The sequence below is a fragment of the Malurus melanocephalus genome, unplaced genomic scaffold, assembly GCF_030028575.1.
Source record: "Malurus melanocephalus ecotype Western Australia unplaced genomic scaffold, MMel_1.1 scaffold_18, whole genome shotgun sequence".
Taxonomy (NCBI): domain Eukaryota; kingdom Metazoa; phylum Chordata; class Aves; order Passeriformes; family Maluridae; genus Malurus; species Malurus melanocephalus.
This window is the reverse complement of record NW_026623250.1, coordinates 4,517,934-4,535,112: the sequence shown is the minus strand read 5'-3', so window position 1 is coordinate 4,535,112 and position 17,179 is coordinate 4,517,934. Positions and strand designations below refer to the sequence as shown.

General features: G+C 39.2%; 1 protein-coding gene across 3 annotated transcripts in view; it reads right to left on the bottom strand.

Annotated features, from left to right (window-relative positions):
* Window positions 1-14,720, bottom strand: part of ARL15 (ADP ribosylation factor like GTPase 15) — a 222,173-nt gene extending 207,453 nt beyond the window's left edge. The window contains exons 1-4 of one of the 3 annotated variants that reach the window (XM_057389693.1): window positions 14,590-14,720; window positions 5,811-5,863; window positions 3,790-3,880; window positions 3,130-3,186 (exon numbers count right to left, since the gene is read on the bottom strand). In XM_057389693.1, the coding sequence (XP_057245676.1) occupies window positions 3,130-3,183 (54 nt within the window). In that variant the 5' untranslated portion in view covers window positions 3,184-3,186; window positions 3,790-3,880; window positions 5,811-5,863; window positions 14,590-14,720. The remainder of the gene's footprint in view (window positions 1-3,129; window positions 3,187-3,789; window positions 3,881-5,810; window positions 5,864-14,589) is intronic. The other 2 variants (XM_057389694.1, XM_057389695.1) reach the window with 2 other exon arrangements.
* Between the last annotated feature and the right edge of the window lie 2,459 nt (window positions 14,721-17,179).

The window sequence follows — 17,179 nt, the reverse complement described above, 5'->3', positions numbered from 1 at the left end:
ATTTAAGGATTAGGGACTGAAAGAATACCTTATTTCCCCAGTTCAAAAAAAGCTTAAAAGTATACGCAAATTGATGAAAAGGCAAAAATCTCAAAGCCTAGTACAGAGTATCAGAAAACCTTCCAGAGTATATGTGTAGGCACACAATCATGCACACTGCTTCCCAAGATGGAGTCCTAAATAAGTATAAGGGTTCCAAGTGTCCCATCATAAAAATTRTTTCAGAAGGCAAAAAAATTTGGATTACTTTTCCACTGAAGTTCATGTAAGTTGAATTCTCCATCATTATTTTAATAGGATTTTTACCTGGTTAAGACAACTAAATGAGAAACAAATGAAATAAACTATAGATTTTGATACAAGCTGCCATATGCTTACCATCTCCACGGTCATGCAGATTCACAAATTTATCTGCCTGTCCCCACACATCCAATTAACAAYCTGATGCAGACACTAGTATGGTGAAAGCAGAAACATGCACCTGAAAAACTGGTGCTTCTGTCAGAATCTATCAGCTATGTGAAACACACTCAGTTTTATTCTCATTGGTTGGTTCATTTCTTTATCCCACAATTTTTCATTTGAGTTTATGATAATGTTTTTGATTTAGAATACACATCACCAGTTTCAGATCCCTACAAATGTTTACATATTTTTTATATTAACCACCTCTGCTTTTCTACTCTTCCCTTCAAGAGCATACTCTATAAAATAATGTTACCTGTTTAATTCACCCAAAATAGGCATCACATCTGCTTCTGTACTCTTGCAAAGATATAGGTTTTCTGCTAGCTCAAGACAACTAAGTTTTGACRTCTTGGTCATGGTAACTGAGGGCAGCACAGGCTGTTTTGCCATGGATCACGACATAAACTCTTCCTCCATCTCATAATCCGTACATGTCATAAAAACAGGAAGCCTATTTAATGGCATAGTACAGCTGATGTAATGGGTGCTTTAGAGTGTTGCTGATAAGCAGTTTGATAACAGACTCAGAGCTGAGATGTCTGTAGTCCAAAGGATTAAGAGCCTTACTTGCAGCATGGGGACATGCAGAACAGGAAGTGTCCAAGTAAMACAGTACAAACTAAACACATGGTGCTGCTAAGGACTGGCATCTGAGAGACTGCTTAGATTTTGGAYAAAAATCAATCAACTAGCAAACAGAAAAAAAAATTATTGAATCTGCAAAACAGCATGCAGCAGAAAGCGCATAAGCCAAGGAATTAATTAAAAGGGAAATATGAGCTGGAGTTTTGTGGTTTGCTTCTTGACATCAGTATGGAGCACGCAATGCTTGCTGGCTGCCAGACTGCTCACATACCTGAGCAACAAATCCTGTGACAGAGTTACAAGCATGAGCAGGACACACTGCAAAGGCAGAAACTATCATGCTGYGTTTCTGCATGGCTCTCACTTCAGCAGGTCTCTCCGTTTGCTCTGATACCAAAGCTGTCCAAACCGACCCTGCAGATTATTTAAAACTCACCTTTCCAATGACAGGCATTTTTATGTAAGCAAGTACTCTCTGCACCCAGCATTTTCCTGAAAGAACTATTTTAGCCTTCTAATTCCCTTTACATGGGGCCCATGTCCTGCCCTGTACAACTGTAGCCACAACAGTGAATCTCCAGATATTCTGAAGCCCCATCATCATCCTCCTCACTATCTTCCCTTAAGTACCAACAGCCAATGAAATCAATTTCTTTCAGCACTTTAAAAACTGAAGGTTACTCTTTCTATTTTGCAATTTAAAACATTTGATAAAATTAAGAGTTTTGCTGCCCAAAAGGTCATCATGACATACCAGTTATACAACTTTCATTATAACTGCAGCTATGACAACTCAGGAGGGCACTGTAGCACATATACAACATTTTACCTATTTTCAATTAAAGCAGAACTGATTACTTTCAGAGGATGTACTTAGCTGTGCTTATACCAAGGTCTGCAGTACAAACACATTTATACTTGACATTTCCTCAAATTAATTTGAACAGATTACTCTAGCCTTCTAAAGAACTGGCAGACAGTTTGAGTGCCTTGCAGCCATTGAAACATCATACTGTAACCACTTCTGGTCCTTCAAGACAGTATACTCCTATCRCACAGGAATTTTTACAGGGAAAGGCTTCCTAAGAAATTTAAATACCATAGAGAAATATGCCTTTGACTCTTCTACCATTTAAAAGACTTTTAGAGGTTGAAAACAGAAAGCAGGCAAATGTCATGAGAAAAAAAACTCAAGCAGATATTAAAGCAGGAACCAAATTCTGTGAACAAAAGCAAATGTTAATCTTTGAAATTCTGTCCTCAAGTAAGACCTACTGATGGCACATAACCCTCAGCACTGTTGTTTGAAACCCACCTACACTTTTGACTGCACAGTGAAGTGGTACGTTCTGGGCTTCCTCCTGAAAAGTGTTAACAGAAGGAAGCAGCATTCCCACTCCAAAAGCTTCAGGATATGAAGAATGATTTGAGCAACAGAGTCTTATACATTGTGTAAGCTCTGTTTACACTACATTATTGTAATGTATTCATTACAATTAATTTCTACAAAACCCCATTCATCTAACTGTCCTCATCATTAATTGGAACAAGTGGTAGCAGAAAAAAAAAACCCGCAAGCATATTTGGTACATATGCTTGAAGTAAACCTCTCATTTCTTTTATATAAGGTTTGGGAAGTTTAACTTAATAGCATTTCCAAAATACTAAGACTCTCCAGACAAAGTTTACAACGTGTGCATTTAGCTAACATGTTTTAATATGTGACATTGCTTAAACATCATAGATTTAAATGGGAAAWGTATATTAATCTTTCAGCAATTATATTATGCAGGAGTTCTCAGCAACTGATGCACATGAAATCTAAATTTTCTTACACGTCAAGAGGTTGGCTGAATTTTCTTTACCTTTTTTAACTGACGTGGAGAATACTTTTTTTCTGGTTTTAGCAAATCTTTGACAGGACAAAAGCATACTGTAGTCTGATTATAAAAACTACTATGACAAATGCCTTTTGCTATCTGTATKACTTAAATCCAACCCTAAAAAAAAAAAAGTAACTTCTTTTCACTCAAATGGCATTAACACTAACAAAAAATACTTAGAACATTGCCTTACCGTGTAAATGCCAATTCTACAAACAGCAAATGAGAGCTGGATACATTCAGACATAGTCTAAAGGAATTAAAATAAAGACATTACCAAGAATGCTATTTATTAAGAATTACTTTTCTTCCCATCTCTCCCCTCTCCCCTGAAAGAAACACCTTCTTCAAGGCTGTATTAAAYAGCCTGAAAAAAATGCCATATAAATTCAGATTATACAGATATATACTACCTTTTGCACAGAAGCAGCTGTCATCACCTTTACACTTATTAGTTCAGTATTTCATTGCAGGCCTCAAATCACCTAATGATCCCCAAATGTGTGTACCAAACATTTACAATTTGGATGWAAGCTTTCAGTCTCATGTATTTTTATCTACTCTGGTTTAAAAACAATCTGCAAGAAACATTTTAATGGAGTGCTTTTTGGCCTTTTAGTGGACTGTAATGAGCTTCTGTGTTTATATGTTACAGTTCTTCTCTCCCTGTACCACCACGGAAACTTTCTTCCTCTGTATACCAAAATAATGCATATAATTTAACATTTGCACATTTCTGGAGTCTTATCCCTTTAGTTTTTTGATAGTTTCATGTTCAAAGTAGAACATGAAAATAGAACATTTTATTTAATCTGTTCTTACAGCTGGGAATAATGATATTAAAAGTTTTTACCCTCAACTTGCTCAACTTCCAATCTGCTGTGATGCCACAATTCTATGTCTTCTGCAGTCACCCAGAGAGGCTGAGGATGGACTACGAATTTCTGATGAAACAGATGAAAAACACTTTCTTTAATTACCATAACAAAGCCAGGAAATAAATGCAGCTCTCCAACATCAAAACTAAAACTATTGTATGTTTACYATACTTCCTATACAATTTGATAAAATAAACTAAGCTTACAATGATTTATTCATAAGAGTAATTGAGGAATTACTTTAAATAAGATATTGGAAAAATCACTGTAGGCAAAATTTAAAGCCACCAAGTGGAACATTTTTATTACATGTTTAAGAAGTTCACACATTATCTGCATGTATTTGAAGATAAAGTGCTGGATGCGACAGACTTCAAAAATTACAGTCAAAACAGCTTTTCAGCATTTGCTTTCTAGTTTCTCCCTCCCTCCAAAAAAAAAAAAAAAAAAAAAAAAAAAAGAAAAAAAAACCCTTTAATTGAAATACCTATTTAATTAGCATTGAGGTTTTTTTAAAAAACCAAAGAATGGATCTTTTTAGCAAAAAAAAAGAGTGTAGCAACATTTTTCTTTTGCTATAACTGCTACATTTGCATTTTAAACAAACAGCGCTTCACCACACTATCTGAAAGTCGAAAAGCACAGAACAAAAACCTGAAAGTAACTCCAACAGTATGGTTGATTTTCTTTTCTTACTAGAAGTAATCTAGCATATTATTACTGACAAGAAAATGCTGATTCAAAGCACCATTTCAATTTAAGGGGGTTTTATTCAGCCTTAAGAACAAGCATCCAAGTCTACCACTTGTGCTCTGAGCTTTTCCCAGAAAGAAAAAAAGTGACAGAGAAATAGGAACTGAATTCAATAAATCCTACAGTTACACAAAGTGGTGGGGCAGGATCATAAACCATACCCCCTCTGACAGTATTTGCAGACCTTGTTCCAAAGGTTCCAGGGATGGACAACTTCCCCAAGCAATTTAGTCCAGTGCTTCATTACCCTCTCTACTAGAAAGTTTCCTAATGTTTAACCTGGGTCTGCTGCAATTTAAATTCATACTTAAACACCAGGTGATAGCGCAATTTGCATTTTCAGTATCCTGGCRGATTCTGTGTTGCTGGCAGACTCAATTTTATATACAAAGTAAATKATTATTTCAGCTTGCTAGAGAAGTAAACATGTAGCAGCAGCAAACCATTACAGCTTCTCCATGTATACAGTTTGCTTTTTTTTCTAGACAAGCAGAGCATTATAAACTGTTTTCCTTTTTTAATTTTTGTTCAGTACTTGGTGGAAGAACCAAGCTGCAGCTCAAATTCCCCAGAAAGCCCCTGTAGGTCCTTGCTTCAGTAGAATAAAACAACCTACATCCTGTGTTGCTCATCTGTTGTTGGGTTTSCTATTATTAACCTTCTGAAACCATGGGCAATTATAAGGCATGAATTCTGTCACATACAGTACCAATGAATGTTTCCCCTATGCATTTCCAAGTGAAATATTAAGATAATCCCTTCTTCAAGACCCCAAGATAATTCTTATAAACTACATTCTATTGTGCAAAAAGGGTCATTAACCCCAACACAGCTATTAATATCTCTTACATTCTTACCTACCCTTCCTTCTGAAAATTTACATTCTCTCCCCAGCAGTATTTCAGTTTAACCCTTGAAAAAGTGACAGGAATTAATTTAAATATTAGAAGTTTAATGATACTATCCTACAGACTATCACTCCAACCACTGAATTAAGACATAGTTGATAACCTGTTGCTACAATGGGGAGTTTGTTCTTGATACTTGTAATCTTTCATTACTTTGGTTGTGCAACTCACTTGGGACCATACAATTGGGCAACAAAACAATGGTTGGAAAATTTGCATTTAATTTACTTACAGTTTAYTGTTGCTTTCTGAAAGGATTTTACACGGTAAGCATGAAAACAAAAGAAAAAAATGTAAAAATATACCTACGAATACTAAGAAAGAAAGAAAGATACCTTGTTTGATACAATTCTACAGACTAATTCTTCACAGAAGTGACTTCACATGTCTAAAGTGAAAAACAAAGTCATCAGGTCAAATATGTCACACAGTATAAGCAAGTATCTCTGCCAAAAAGCCCCTTCTGCTTAGGGACCATAAATMATTTCTCCCACTGGAAATTAAACTCATGGCTAACTTTCCTATTTGCCCAAGACTTTTTAATTGTACCTTGTGAAAATGTGGCTGTTCTTAATGATTTAGAAAGATGTATGCCCTGCAGCTGTGCAACACTCAATTCACAGCAAGCATCTGTTCTGCCCATTTTTCAATTATTCWGCTATCAGTACAAATATCAGTAAAAAACAGTTTCAGTATTTTTAAACATTTTCAGATGTTTAAAAAACAAAAATCACATTCAGCTCTGACACATACACACAGTCTGCAACTCACAAAGCCATTGTTTTAAATATCTATATCATCAGCAAATACAAGATTAAATCCCTACTCATAATATTTACAAGAGAGSAGATTTTGAAAAGATTAATTAGAGCATGTTCTGCAACTGATGACTTCAAAGCTGCAAGCACTGAGTTGAAAGCACTGCCCTCAAGAACCTTCATGGACAGCAGGGGAGTGGGATCCTAATCAGGTTCTCAGAAAAGAAAAAAAAAGGCAACTAACAGAACAGCAGGAGTTGGTATCCTCAATTCTGCCACCAAACATACTCACCTCGACCTCAACTTGCTGTGACAAAATCCTAAATAAATCACAGCAGGAAGTATTGCTCCAAGAGCACAAAACCAGAAAGCAAAGTGAGGAAAGGAAGATGTTAAAGGTTTTTTTTCTGGTGATATGTTTCTTTAAAAAACTGAACATCAAGACACACTTCTGCTCATTTATAATGAAGTRATCCAACCCAGTAATCACTTGGAATTGCTGGATCTTCCAGGAGAAAGTTTTWATATCTCCATTCTTATTTGAATCTTTTTCAGTGTATAAAATTACAGAAAATTAGCAATAYAAGTGTATCAGATATGCAGATTTAAAGGCACCTGTATATGTAYGGAGCCTAAAACAAATTCTCAGTGCTTATGTGTTTTAAGGAACACCCAAAATCACACACAACTACACCATAGCAAAGGTAGCAGGAACTTCAACCAGAACCGCTGTTTGCTAAGATTGTGTACTGAACTCCAACCAGTAAGTCCWAGGCTCCCCTTTCTGCACAAGATGTCACAGCCCTCTAGCACATTCCATTAGTAACACTTCTAATTTAAACTCCCCAAATTCTTTTTACACAGTTCTCAGGAATAAAAGACAGCAAATATTTTCTCATTCTCCTTTAATGCCAAATAATTCAATTTCTAAAATACCAATCTTCTCATACATAATCATTAGAAAAATAAATCTTAGTTTAGAGACTAGAGGAAACCTGGCGTTGATGGAAAAGCAATGATATGTGAACAGGAAATAGGACTGGATCCAAGACCTCTCTTGTCATCATAAAAAGTAATCAAGTGGATGCACCAGAGAACAATGCTCTCCTCTCTTTTAGGCAATATTCTCACTAGAACAGTTTTCCATGACTGTTTCCAGGACTGCAATGGCTCAGGCAGTGAAAAATGCAGATTAGCCAGAAGAAAATTAATAGCTGCAAGAACAGCATAGACATTTCTCAAGAATTCTGGACCTTTTCTCCAGTCTTGCTAAAACCTGAAATTATGCAAGTTTCTAGGCAAGAAGAAAGCACTAAGAGAAGAGATCACTCATTGCAGAGTGCATCTTCTCTCTACATACACTGTCTATTCAGTCGCAGGTTCACTCGGTGTTGTGGGCCTTACCTACACAGATGCTGGAAAGCCAATAACCTCTCCTTATTTATCAAGGCAGCACCTCCAAACAGAAGGAATCCRTTAGAAGGGTGCCCCTGGAGCAGATTAAGTATCTTCATAAATCCCTCTAAAATAAAAAGTCTCACCTCCTGCACAGTCAATGCAATTCTGATTACACTGGGGAGCATTCCTGGACACCACCCAGAATACTTCAATTTTCTAACTGCAATTTCCTGTTCCAGAACTAGTTCTGGGTGTCCTCTCAATGAGGAGGAATCAATGTCTTTAGCCCACAGCAAAGCATCAGGACATCCAGGGAATCATATCTCATGGACCTATCCTCATGTTGCAGCAATCACAACTTAAGGATCTCCTACCATCACATCTGAACATCATGTTTAACATCCACTCACAACAGACCTGTCTTTGAAGACACTGTACAAATTCCTCATCTACTCGTCTTGACCACCCTCACATTACTGCACAAGTGAGAATTCCACTACACTCACATGAAAACACAGTTCCTGGATTATAACTGTCAGTGAGCTCTTCTGCTGGGAAAAAAATTACTTATTGCCTAGCCACCTTCTCTTTCTGATTTCAAAGATGTCTACAATATTGCTTCCTCATACCAGTCAGCTGTCTCTTCTTCACACCAAAGGGCTATAACTATTTAATCCCTGCTTGGATGGAAGCAATTGCTTTCCTTCAATTACCACATCATCTTTCTCTGTATCTTCTTTGGTTTTTCAATACATTTCCTGAGATGATGGCAACCAGAAATGTAGCATGGAGCAAACCTTACATTCAAGCAGTGTAAAAATGAGATCTTTCCCTCTTTTTCCTTCTTAATACTCTAAATTTGTTGACAGATGTCTGRATAGAGATGACATTTTAAAGAAGGATCCTCATTCCTTTTCCTGAGCACTGTTGGTATTTTAGRGCCTATCCATGCATCTGTACTGCCATGTGATTTCCACTATAAATATATGCAACTTTGCATTTATCAACACTGAATCTCATCTGCCATTTTATTGTGACTATTAGAAGAGGTACTATGATTTTTCCCTGGGTTCAGTATGCACTCTTGATATTTGTCTCTGCATCAACCCATCCAGAGCACACACAGTTTATACAACTAAACACAAACATTAAATTCCCTCGTAATCTCTGCATTCACTTCTCCCTCTTATTCACTGCCAGAGCTGTGCTCTCAATGCCCATTTGTGAAATTTGTATTACAGATTACAAAATGATTACTTCATTTTTAATTGCGTCTGAGTTTTTCATCTCTGTTAAGAGTCAAAATCATATAAAGGAAGACTATGCAATAGTTGTTGTAAAAGCTAGTAAAATGAAGAAAACAGATGTTTCTTCCTCACAAAAACTCCAAGTCATAACAAAAAAATAAATCTCCAAACTTACTTCCCCCATATCAACAGTTCCTAGTGGATCTTGGATGCCATCTTGCTTACTCASACTCTCCAATGCCAAAAGCTAATGTGGGTCCCATGAACAAATTTTTCTTCTGTTGCTCCACCAAAACATACACCAGAGCATCATACAAAGATTCATCTTCTTACTGTTTGTTCTTATAAGCAACAAAGCTCTAGGCAGGACTACATCTAGCACAAGAGGACTTGTCAGCTACATTTCCTGCTTTATGTCTCTTCCTCAGATAGAAGGAAGTTACTTACACACTCACTGGCAATTAATTTAGTCACCYTACCAGGCTGCCAATGAGCAAAAAGAAACTCTGTACGCTGAAGAGCTCAAGCATGAGATGAGCTATCTTTTATTCAATTGCAAATACCCTAATTATGTCCATAAGGATTTTCATACAATCAGACAGTTTGGACTTCAGAAAGTAATGCTGCACACACAGTGAAAAACAGCAAAACCAGCATATTGCAGAGCAGTATGAGCCAAAACACAAAGAAGCACAAGATTTTAAATACTCTTGTGTTTTTTTTCATATGGCTTCACAGCTTCTTGGGACCACATATGTGGTTTTAAACTAAACTAAAAATGCGTATTTTAGTAATGGAAAGCTAATATCCTCACACAATCACAAAATTTCAGAACTCAGCTTAAAAGAATACATACCACAAGCTGGCAGTATTAAAAAACATGAGCTGATGATACTGACAACAAGCCAAAAATGTTAAGCAGCATGTGGTATTAGAAGGAATATTCTGTCCTTACTGAATGCAGATATTCTCACTGATTAAAAGCTTATATTTCTAACCTTTTGTGTAATTCATCACCATGTTGCCTCAAGCTTGGAGGTCTCAGTGAAGAGAATTCAGGAGCAGCATACTGCAGAGCATGTGGTGGTACACAGCAAGAGTTGGCACTACTTCAGACACTAGTTCTGAACTAGGCCGGTGGTGTAAAAACCCATTAGTGAAGTACATATTTCCATCTGGTTTCATTTGAAAAAATATTAAGTTCACTGCAATGCAAACATACAACTGTAAGTATTATCCTCTTCAATTCAAAGATTCACATTTGATTCAGTCACTAAAACAGTTGCATGCACCCTGTTCACTAGCTGACCTTACAGCTAGTTGTTTTCTTTCCTGCATTCAGCTACACCTTTATTTTGAAACAACTGTCTAGTCAACTTCCCAAACTGAAGCAGGGATAGTAAGAAAAAGGCTCTACAGAAGGTGTAAATTTTCAAGGATATTACAGCTGATAGATGAGTCAACACAGAGCCCAAATAATCCTAACTGTGGCATGACAAAAGACAAAATTCGTATGAGATCGGTGTTTAGCAAACTCTTAAGAGGACAAGGCCCAAAGTATAGACCTTTGCTGCCCATGTTTGCAGAAAACGTATCTAAAATATGTGCCTCAGAGTGAAAACACAGAGTMGTTAGTATGGACCTTACCACATTCTCTCCTTATTCAAAGGACAGCATCTACTGATTTACAAAGTTTCAATGAAGTAGAAGTGTAGCCTTTAAACATATGCCCCTGTAATGCCACTTGTAACATCAGAAAGAATGTTTTCCATGTCCTGCAGATACCAAACAATGGAACTGGCAACAGCAATAGAAGACAGGATCTAAAGTAGACCAGAATCACTAGGTGATCTTGAGGTATCCCATATTGCCATATTCTGAATCAAAGCTGTACAATTAAAGAGCTGAACTATTTAAAAGGTAGGACTTAGAAGTAAGCTGTCCAAGAAAGAAAAGCTGCTCAGAACCCTTTTTTTTTTTTTTTAATGTCATCTAACATTTTTAAAAACATCAGTAGAAACCAAGTAGAAACTCTTGTCACTTCAAGGCCTATTCATTATTCATCTAAAATTTGAAAATTTAGTTAAATTTACTCAAAAACTCCCCAAATTTGAGGTTTTGTGTGTATGCCATACAGCAGCAAAATAGTTTGTATCAGCTAATAAATGTACAAAGAACAAAAAAACCCACAAACTTGTTATAGTTAAAAGAAACCAACCCCCAATAAAGCAACAAGGATTCTAGCACACTAGGAGCGTACACACTTTTGAAACTGTAGAACACATGTTCATGTTTAACTCCTCAGAAAATGGAAAAAAATAGAAAAGACTAAAGTTGAAGTGGTTGATCATGCAAGAAGTGTTATCTTCCATTTTGAAAGGTCAGAATATGCTCTTCAACACCTGCCCAAGAAATATATTTATATATAACTAAAATAGTACATAGTATCTTGGAAAATAATTTAGAGATAAGCTATGATAACAAAAATGCAAAAATTATAAAACTAAACAGACTACCAGATTTTTTTTTTTTTTAATAAACCTCTTAGGCTAGTATAACGCCTCTTCTTTTTGTTAGTGAAAAGACACATTCAAATTTTTACATCACTGTCTCAARTGGCTTTTAAAAATTCTACACAGATCAGGCTGTTACATTGAACATATGCATGTAAGAACTTTTACCTGCAGAGAGGATGCCACTGAAGAAGTGCATTGTAAAAGTCTACTCAGGAGCTTAAAATTTGCATTGTAATTGCAGCACATAAGAAAACCAAAGCATTTTTATAGTTTCCCCACAAGTTCTCCAAGCAAAAACTGTAAGACTGGTCACATGCCATGCTTTTCACAAGATGCACCATGCCATAACTTCTTAAATTAGGCATAGTCTACTGAACATAGGCCAACCAACACAGTAAAATCCTTCCAGACACAATGTAGCAAGAATGAAGCCAAAGAAGGTTGCAGACAGAACACTGGATTATGTAGCCACAAAAACCTAGAGATCCACACTGACAGAGCTACGTTCACATAGCATGTTTTACAACAGTTAACTAAATACAAGAAGAACAACATGTATTAGTAAAAGGTGTGTCTGAATGAAGATGTATTCCTTTTTTAGAGGTTGAACCTGGTTTAGCCATGCTGCTTAAAAAAAAAAAAAAAAAAAAAAAAATCATGCCACTTCTAACATCACAATTATATTAATACAAAAATAGAAAAGGCACCAAGCTGAAGAGCCTCTTCTAGCCATTAAAGATACAGAGGCCAGCGATATTTTTCTGTTGCAATTCAAAACGGCAAAAACAGACCAGAGCATCACAGAAGATACTCTTTCAGTACCAATTTATTACCAAATGCATCAGCCATAAATCAAAGACCACACCATAAGTAGGGGAGGCTGTTCTCAGGTTTTGGGTATCTGCTCATAAAAACTTCAGGCTATAGTTCAAGCTGACTTCACTTTGAGCAAGGTTTGAATGCTTTCAATAACTTGATGAAATTGGAAGGTACTTCAGACATTCAGTATTTCTTGGGATCTCCTTCTTAATGGAGAAAGGAAGTCTCCATCAATGTATCCAGCTAAAACCAGGTAAAGAATCTTCCTACACAAGCTAGGGAAAAGCTGGCTGAGGATAGACTCCTTGTGGTGATGGATTGACCCCTGAACCCATGCTGCAGAAACCTTGATCTCATCTATCCTCACTTCCTTCCACTAAACTCCCTCCCTGGGTTATCAGCCCCACTGATAACCAAAACTTGGTCTAATACCTGCTCCAGCACTACTGCAGGCAGAAATAACTTCATTCTCTGCTCTGCTCTCTGCCTCACACGGTAAGCATGGGAGAAAACCTCACTGCCTGCAGGCTGCAACACAGGTGCCCAACATAAGGAACCAGCAAAGGCACCTTCTGGTTTGTGTTTTGATGYCCATGTATGTGCAAGAACCCAACATAAATGCACAAAACACAAAATTCTTTAACATGAACAGTTCTTTGCTACTGTTGCTATGAAAATAATGAGACACTTGTTGTACATCTATAGTTTAACATTCACGCAATAACTTCAAAAACTGCATAAAGAGTAGGCCCATCTTTACACCACAGAGGACTGGGACAAGCTGAAAGCACAACTAGCACACCTAGTTGTCTAACTCACCATCACAATTTTTTTTTGTTAAAGCAGACTTTCTGAGGTGCCTGAACTAGCTGCTCACTTAGGGTTTTTTTAGAGCTGACACCAAAAAAGGCCAGACAATGAAAAAGAGGAAAAGGACCAACTGGAGAATAAGAGACAGCGGGGAAAAAAAAAAAAAAAATAGAGCTATTTAATTCCCTTCCCCCTTCAGTTAATACAAAAACATGCTCTCAGTTTCCAAGGCTTATTAAATTTATTGTTCTCAGAGTGGTTGGCCTTCCACACAACAGCCTGTAGCAGTCACAAAGGTTAATGCAAGCATTTCAAAAAGTACAGAATGGCCAGTTTCATCTGGATATAAGTTTATAAAGGAAAAAAAAAAAACCAAAAAAAACCAAAAACTAAGAAACAGCTCCAGGCTCTCAAGGAGCTATAAGGTTGCACTTGATACTGGGCTAGTTTATTATCAGTATTTCATTAACTAGGTTCTTAAACAGAAGTCTGCCTACCATTTCTGCCACACTCAGGACTCATTTTCTGGTCTCTCTGTGTTCAGAAAGACAAGCCTAACACATTTTTGGGGAGTGTAAGGCTCAGTAAACCAAAATAAATCTTAGCTACATAGACACATRAAAAGCAAAGTACAAATTTAACTTATTTCTCGTTTAGTTAACCATCAGAAAAGGAAAAGCCAGACAGTGCACACAGCTCTCATCTCAACATGGCAGATCTTCAGTTCACTAAAAAGAGCATCTCCAGAGATTCGGTTTCATTTGATGAGCCTTTTCTGAAAGCCTACACCCTTGAGCATCTCGTGTGAAAACATATGAATGGCAGAGTCAATATTCTGACTCCAAATACTTCCTGGTTGCACTTGATAGCAACAACGAACAGGGATGGCCAGAAAGACGCCTGCTCTTCATTGCCYCAGCTGACGCTTCGCAGCACTTCGTGGTGAAGGAGCGAGCACCAGACCACAGCACAGCGCTCAAAGCAACAAGACTGGAGCAATGGGATGCCAAAGCGATGGGATGTGCTTGTTACGCCCTCCCACTGTTAGGCTGAAAAGACCAGGTAAGCAGGTACCATACTAAAACAAAGCCACCTGCCCATTACCCAGCCGTGCCACAGGATTTTGGCTCGCCGACGGTGCGCGGCTGAATGCAAACAGCAGCCGCGACCCCAGCCGAGGAGCGCGCCCGCGATACGGATCTCTCGCGGACGAATGGAGCCAATATTCATTAAAGAGCAATAAACACTACCCCCGAATACCAGCTGCCCGGGCGCTCGGCTGATCCCGCCCGTGGTAGCAATTTAGTTCATTCAAGCGTGCCCTAAGCTCCAGCATTTAGGAAAAAAACAGCGACCCGGGTCACGGCTTTAGCAACCTAATAGCGGCCAAATGAGCGGGGCCCGGCCGCTCTATCGCCCGTTAACAGCCCGGCGGGCGGAGAGCGGCAGCGCGGCCGGACCCCTCTCCCCCGGCCCCGGCCAGCCCCCCGCGCTCCCCCGGCGCCGCGGACGCCGCCCCAGCCGCTCGGTAAGATGTCCGACGGTCCGCTCCCCCCGGGAACCTACCAGGTAATCCATGTACCGGGGTGGCGCCCGGCGCCGCGCTGCCGAGCTCTCCGGAGGGGCCGCGGGCGCCCGCCCGGCTAACAGCGGCGCTGGGCCAGCGGGGGCAGAGCCCTCACGGGGCGCGGAGGAGCGGCGGGGCCGGCGGCGCGGGGCGCTCGGCGCGGCGGGGCCGGGCGAGCGCGCCGGGGACGGGCGGGGGGCGCGGTGCTGCCCCGGCGGCGCTGTCAGAGCCGCGCTGCCGCCCGCACCTCGCGGCGGAGGGAGCGGGGCAGCGGCAGGGGCGGGCAGGGGAGGGACGCGCCGTCAGCTGATCGCACACGTGGGGGCGCGGGCGGCCGCCCTTAAAGGCGTACGAGCGCTGGAGCCGCGCGGCTGAGGCGGTGAGGCTCTGGGGARCTGGCGGCCCACAGCGGGGCAATCCGACCAGGGGCCGCGGAGCTGGGCAAGGGACTGCGGAACAAGTCCTGTGGGGAGCAGCTCAGGGAACTGGGGGTCTTCAGCCTGGAGAAAAGGAGGCGCAGGGGAGACTTTATCGCTCTGTCCAAATGTCTGAAAGGAGGCTGAAGGCAGGTGGGGGTCAGTCTGTTCTCCCCGGGCAACCAGTGACAGGACGAGACGACAGTCTTAAGCTGCGCCAGGCGGGGGTTAAGTTAGACTTTAGGAAGAATTTCTTTACAGAAAGGGTGATTAGGCATTGGAATGGGCTGCCCGGGAAGGTGGTGGAGGCACCATCACTGGCTGTGTCTAAGGACAGACTGACCGTGGCACTTAGTGCCGTGGTCAAGTAGACTTGATGATCTCATACTTTTTTCTTCCCAGTCTAATGGATTCTATGATCATTTCCCCCAAGTATCTGTGAAAGCAATGCCCATGTCTCAAACAGTAGCCTGACATCCTAACCTGGACGCTTTTCCAAAAATTTGTGGTATTAGCAGAAATGCCTGACTTCTGGAGAAATAGAAGAAAACTTCTCAATCTATATGATGGTGGGATAGGAAATCTAAAAATGAGGCATCAAGTGAAAGAATAAGGGGAAAAAAAATAAAACCTAGAGTGTAGTAAAAATAATTGGGAGAGTAGGTATTGAGCTAGAAGGAAAGAGGTATAAATGAGGAGCCAGGAGCATCTGAGAGTCAGTATTTGTAAGGATACTAGTAAGCCGTTCACCTAGATCTAGTAAACGGGGGTGGGAGAAAGGCTTTTACAATTGCTGCTATGAATTTTGTCATTAATTAAAGCCTGTTGTGGGCAGTCTCAGTTATCACATCCAGAGAGTGTTGCTCCAGTGTTCCCCTTGCCTGCCTGAAACACATTTTGTCCTTGTCAATGGATAATTCATTTTCCTCAAACATCTGGTCTAGAAAAAACTTGATTCCTTTGGCAGTCCTTACTTTACTTTGGGATTCAATATCAAATACATCTGCATAGCAAATTAATTTTAATTTAGACTAGTAGAATTTTTTTTTTGTTGTTTTCAATCATTTAGAAGTTTACTAATTTTACTGTTTTTATAGCTAGTGGGTGGAAGGAGGATTACAGGCTTGGCCCTTCCTGCTATTCAGCATTTTGACTGTTTTCCATGTAGTCACAGCCACTGCTGGCAATTGTCTGCTGATCCTGAAATGTCCTTTTGACAACGGGAACTAGGGTAAAAACTACTTTAGCCACTACAAGGGTGGTTAAAGTAGGCCTCTCAATAATGTAACACAGGAGCTGCAAGAAACTCTGATTTCATCATCCTGTCATCACATGTGATTTTCAACATTTTGCAGTGCTTTCCCCTTAATATTTAAAACCCTTTGTTTCTTCTTTTTAGCTGTAATATATCACTCTTGAGACATTATGCCTTTTGATGCTTCTCTGAATGAAGGGTAACTGAAAGGAGGACATCAAGAACAAGCAGATATTTCAAAACTTTTTCCTGTGCAATAAATAGGAAAGGACTGGGAATTTATTATTCTATAGCTGATTGAGGAGTAAATAGAATCTATGTGTAGGGAGTTGCTGCAGAGATGGTGTTGTGATAGAAAAAGAGGTAATTGGTTTTCATTGCAACAAGGGAGATTCAGTACAGATACTGGAAAACACTTTAACAGGAAGGATATTTGAACATGGACAGATATCACAACCAAAACTAATAGAATTTCTGATAGTAGCCATGAATTATATCAATATTTCTCAGATGTAGTTTGGTTTAGTTAGTTAGCACTGATGTACATCTGGAGAAAAAGAACGAGGAGAATCCTTTGTTTTATATGAATTGGATAGATCTGGTTATGAAAATGCAGTGCGTTTATACATCCAAAGAAAAATGTTTATTCCCAAATTACTATTTTATACATGTGATTGTCTTTCTAGTTTATAAACAAGGCTTAATGACTTGAACACAAAACCATTTTAAAAAATCAAGAGATTTCTCATTTATACATTGAAGATCTCACAAACTTGATCAAGAGAGAAGCCAAGACCAAATTTATGTACTCATCATTCTGTTCACTGTGAACACATTATTCCTCTTGCCATTGCACAGCCTTATTCATTTTATTACATAAATTGGAGATTAACGTGGAAACATAGCAAAATATAAGCA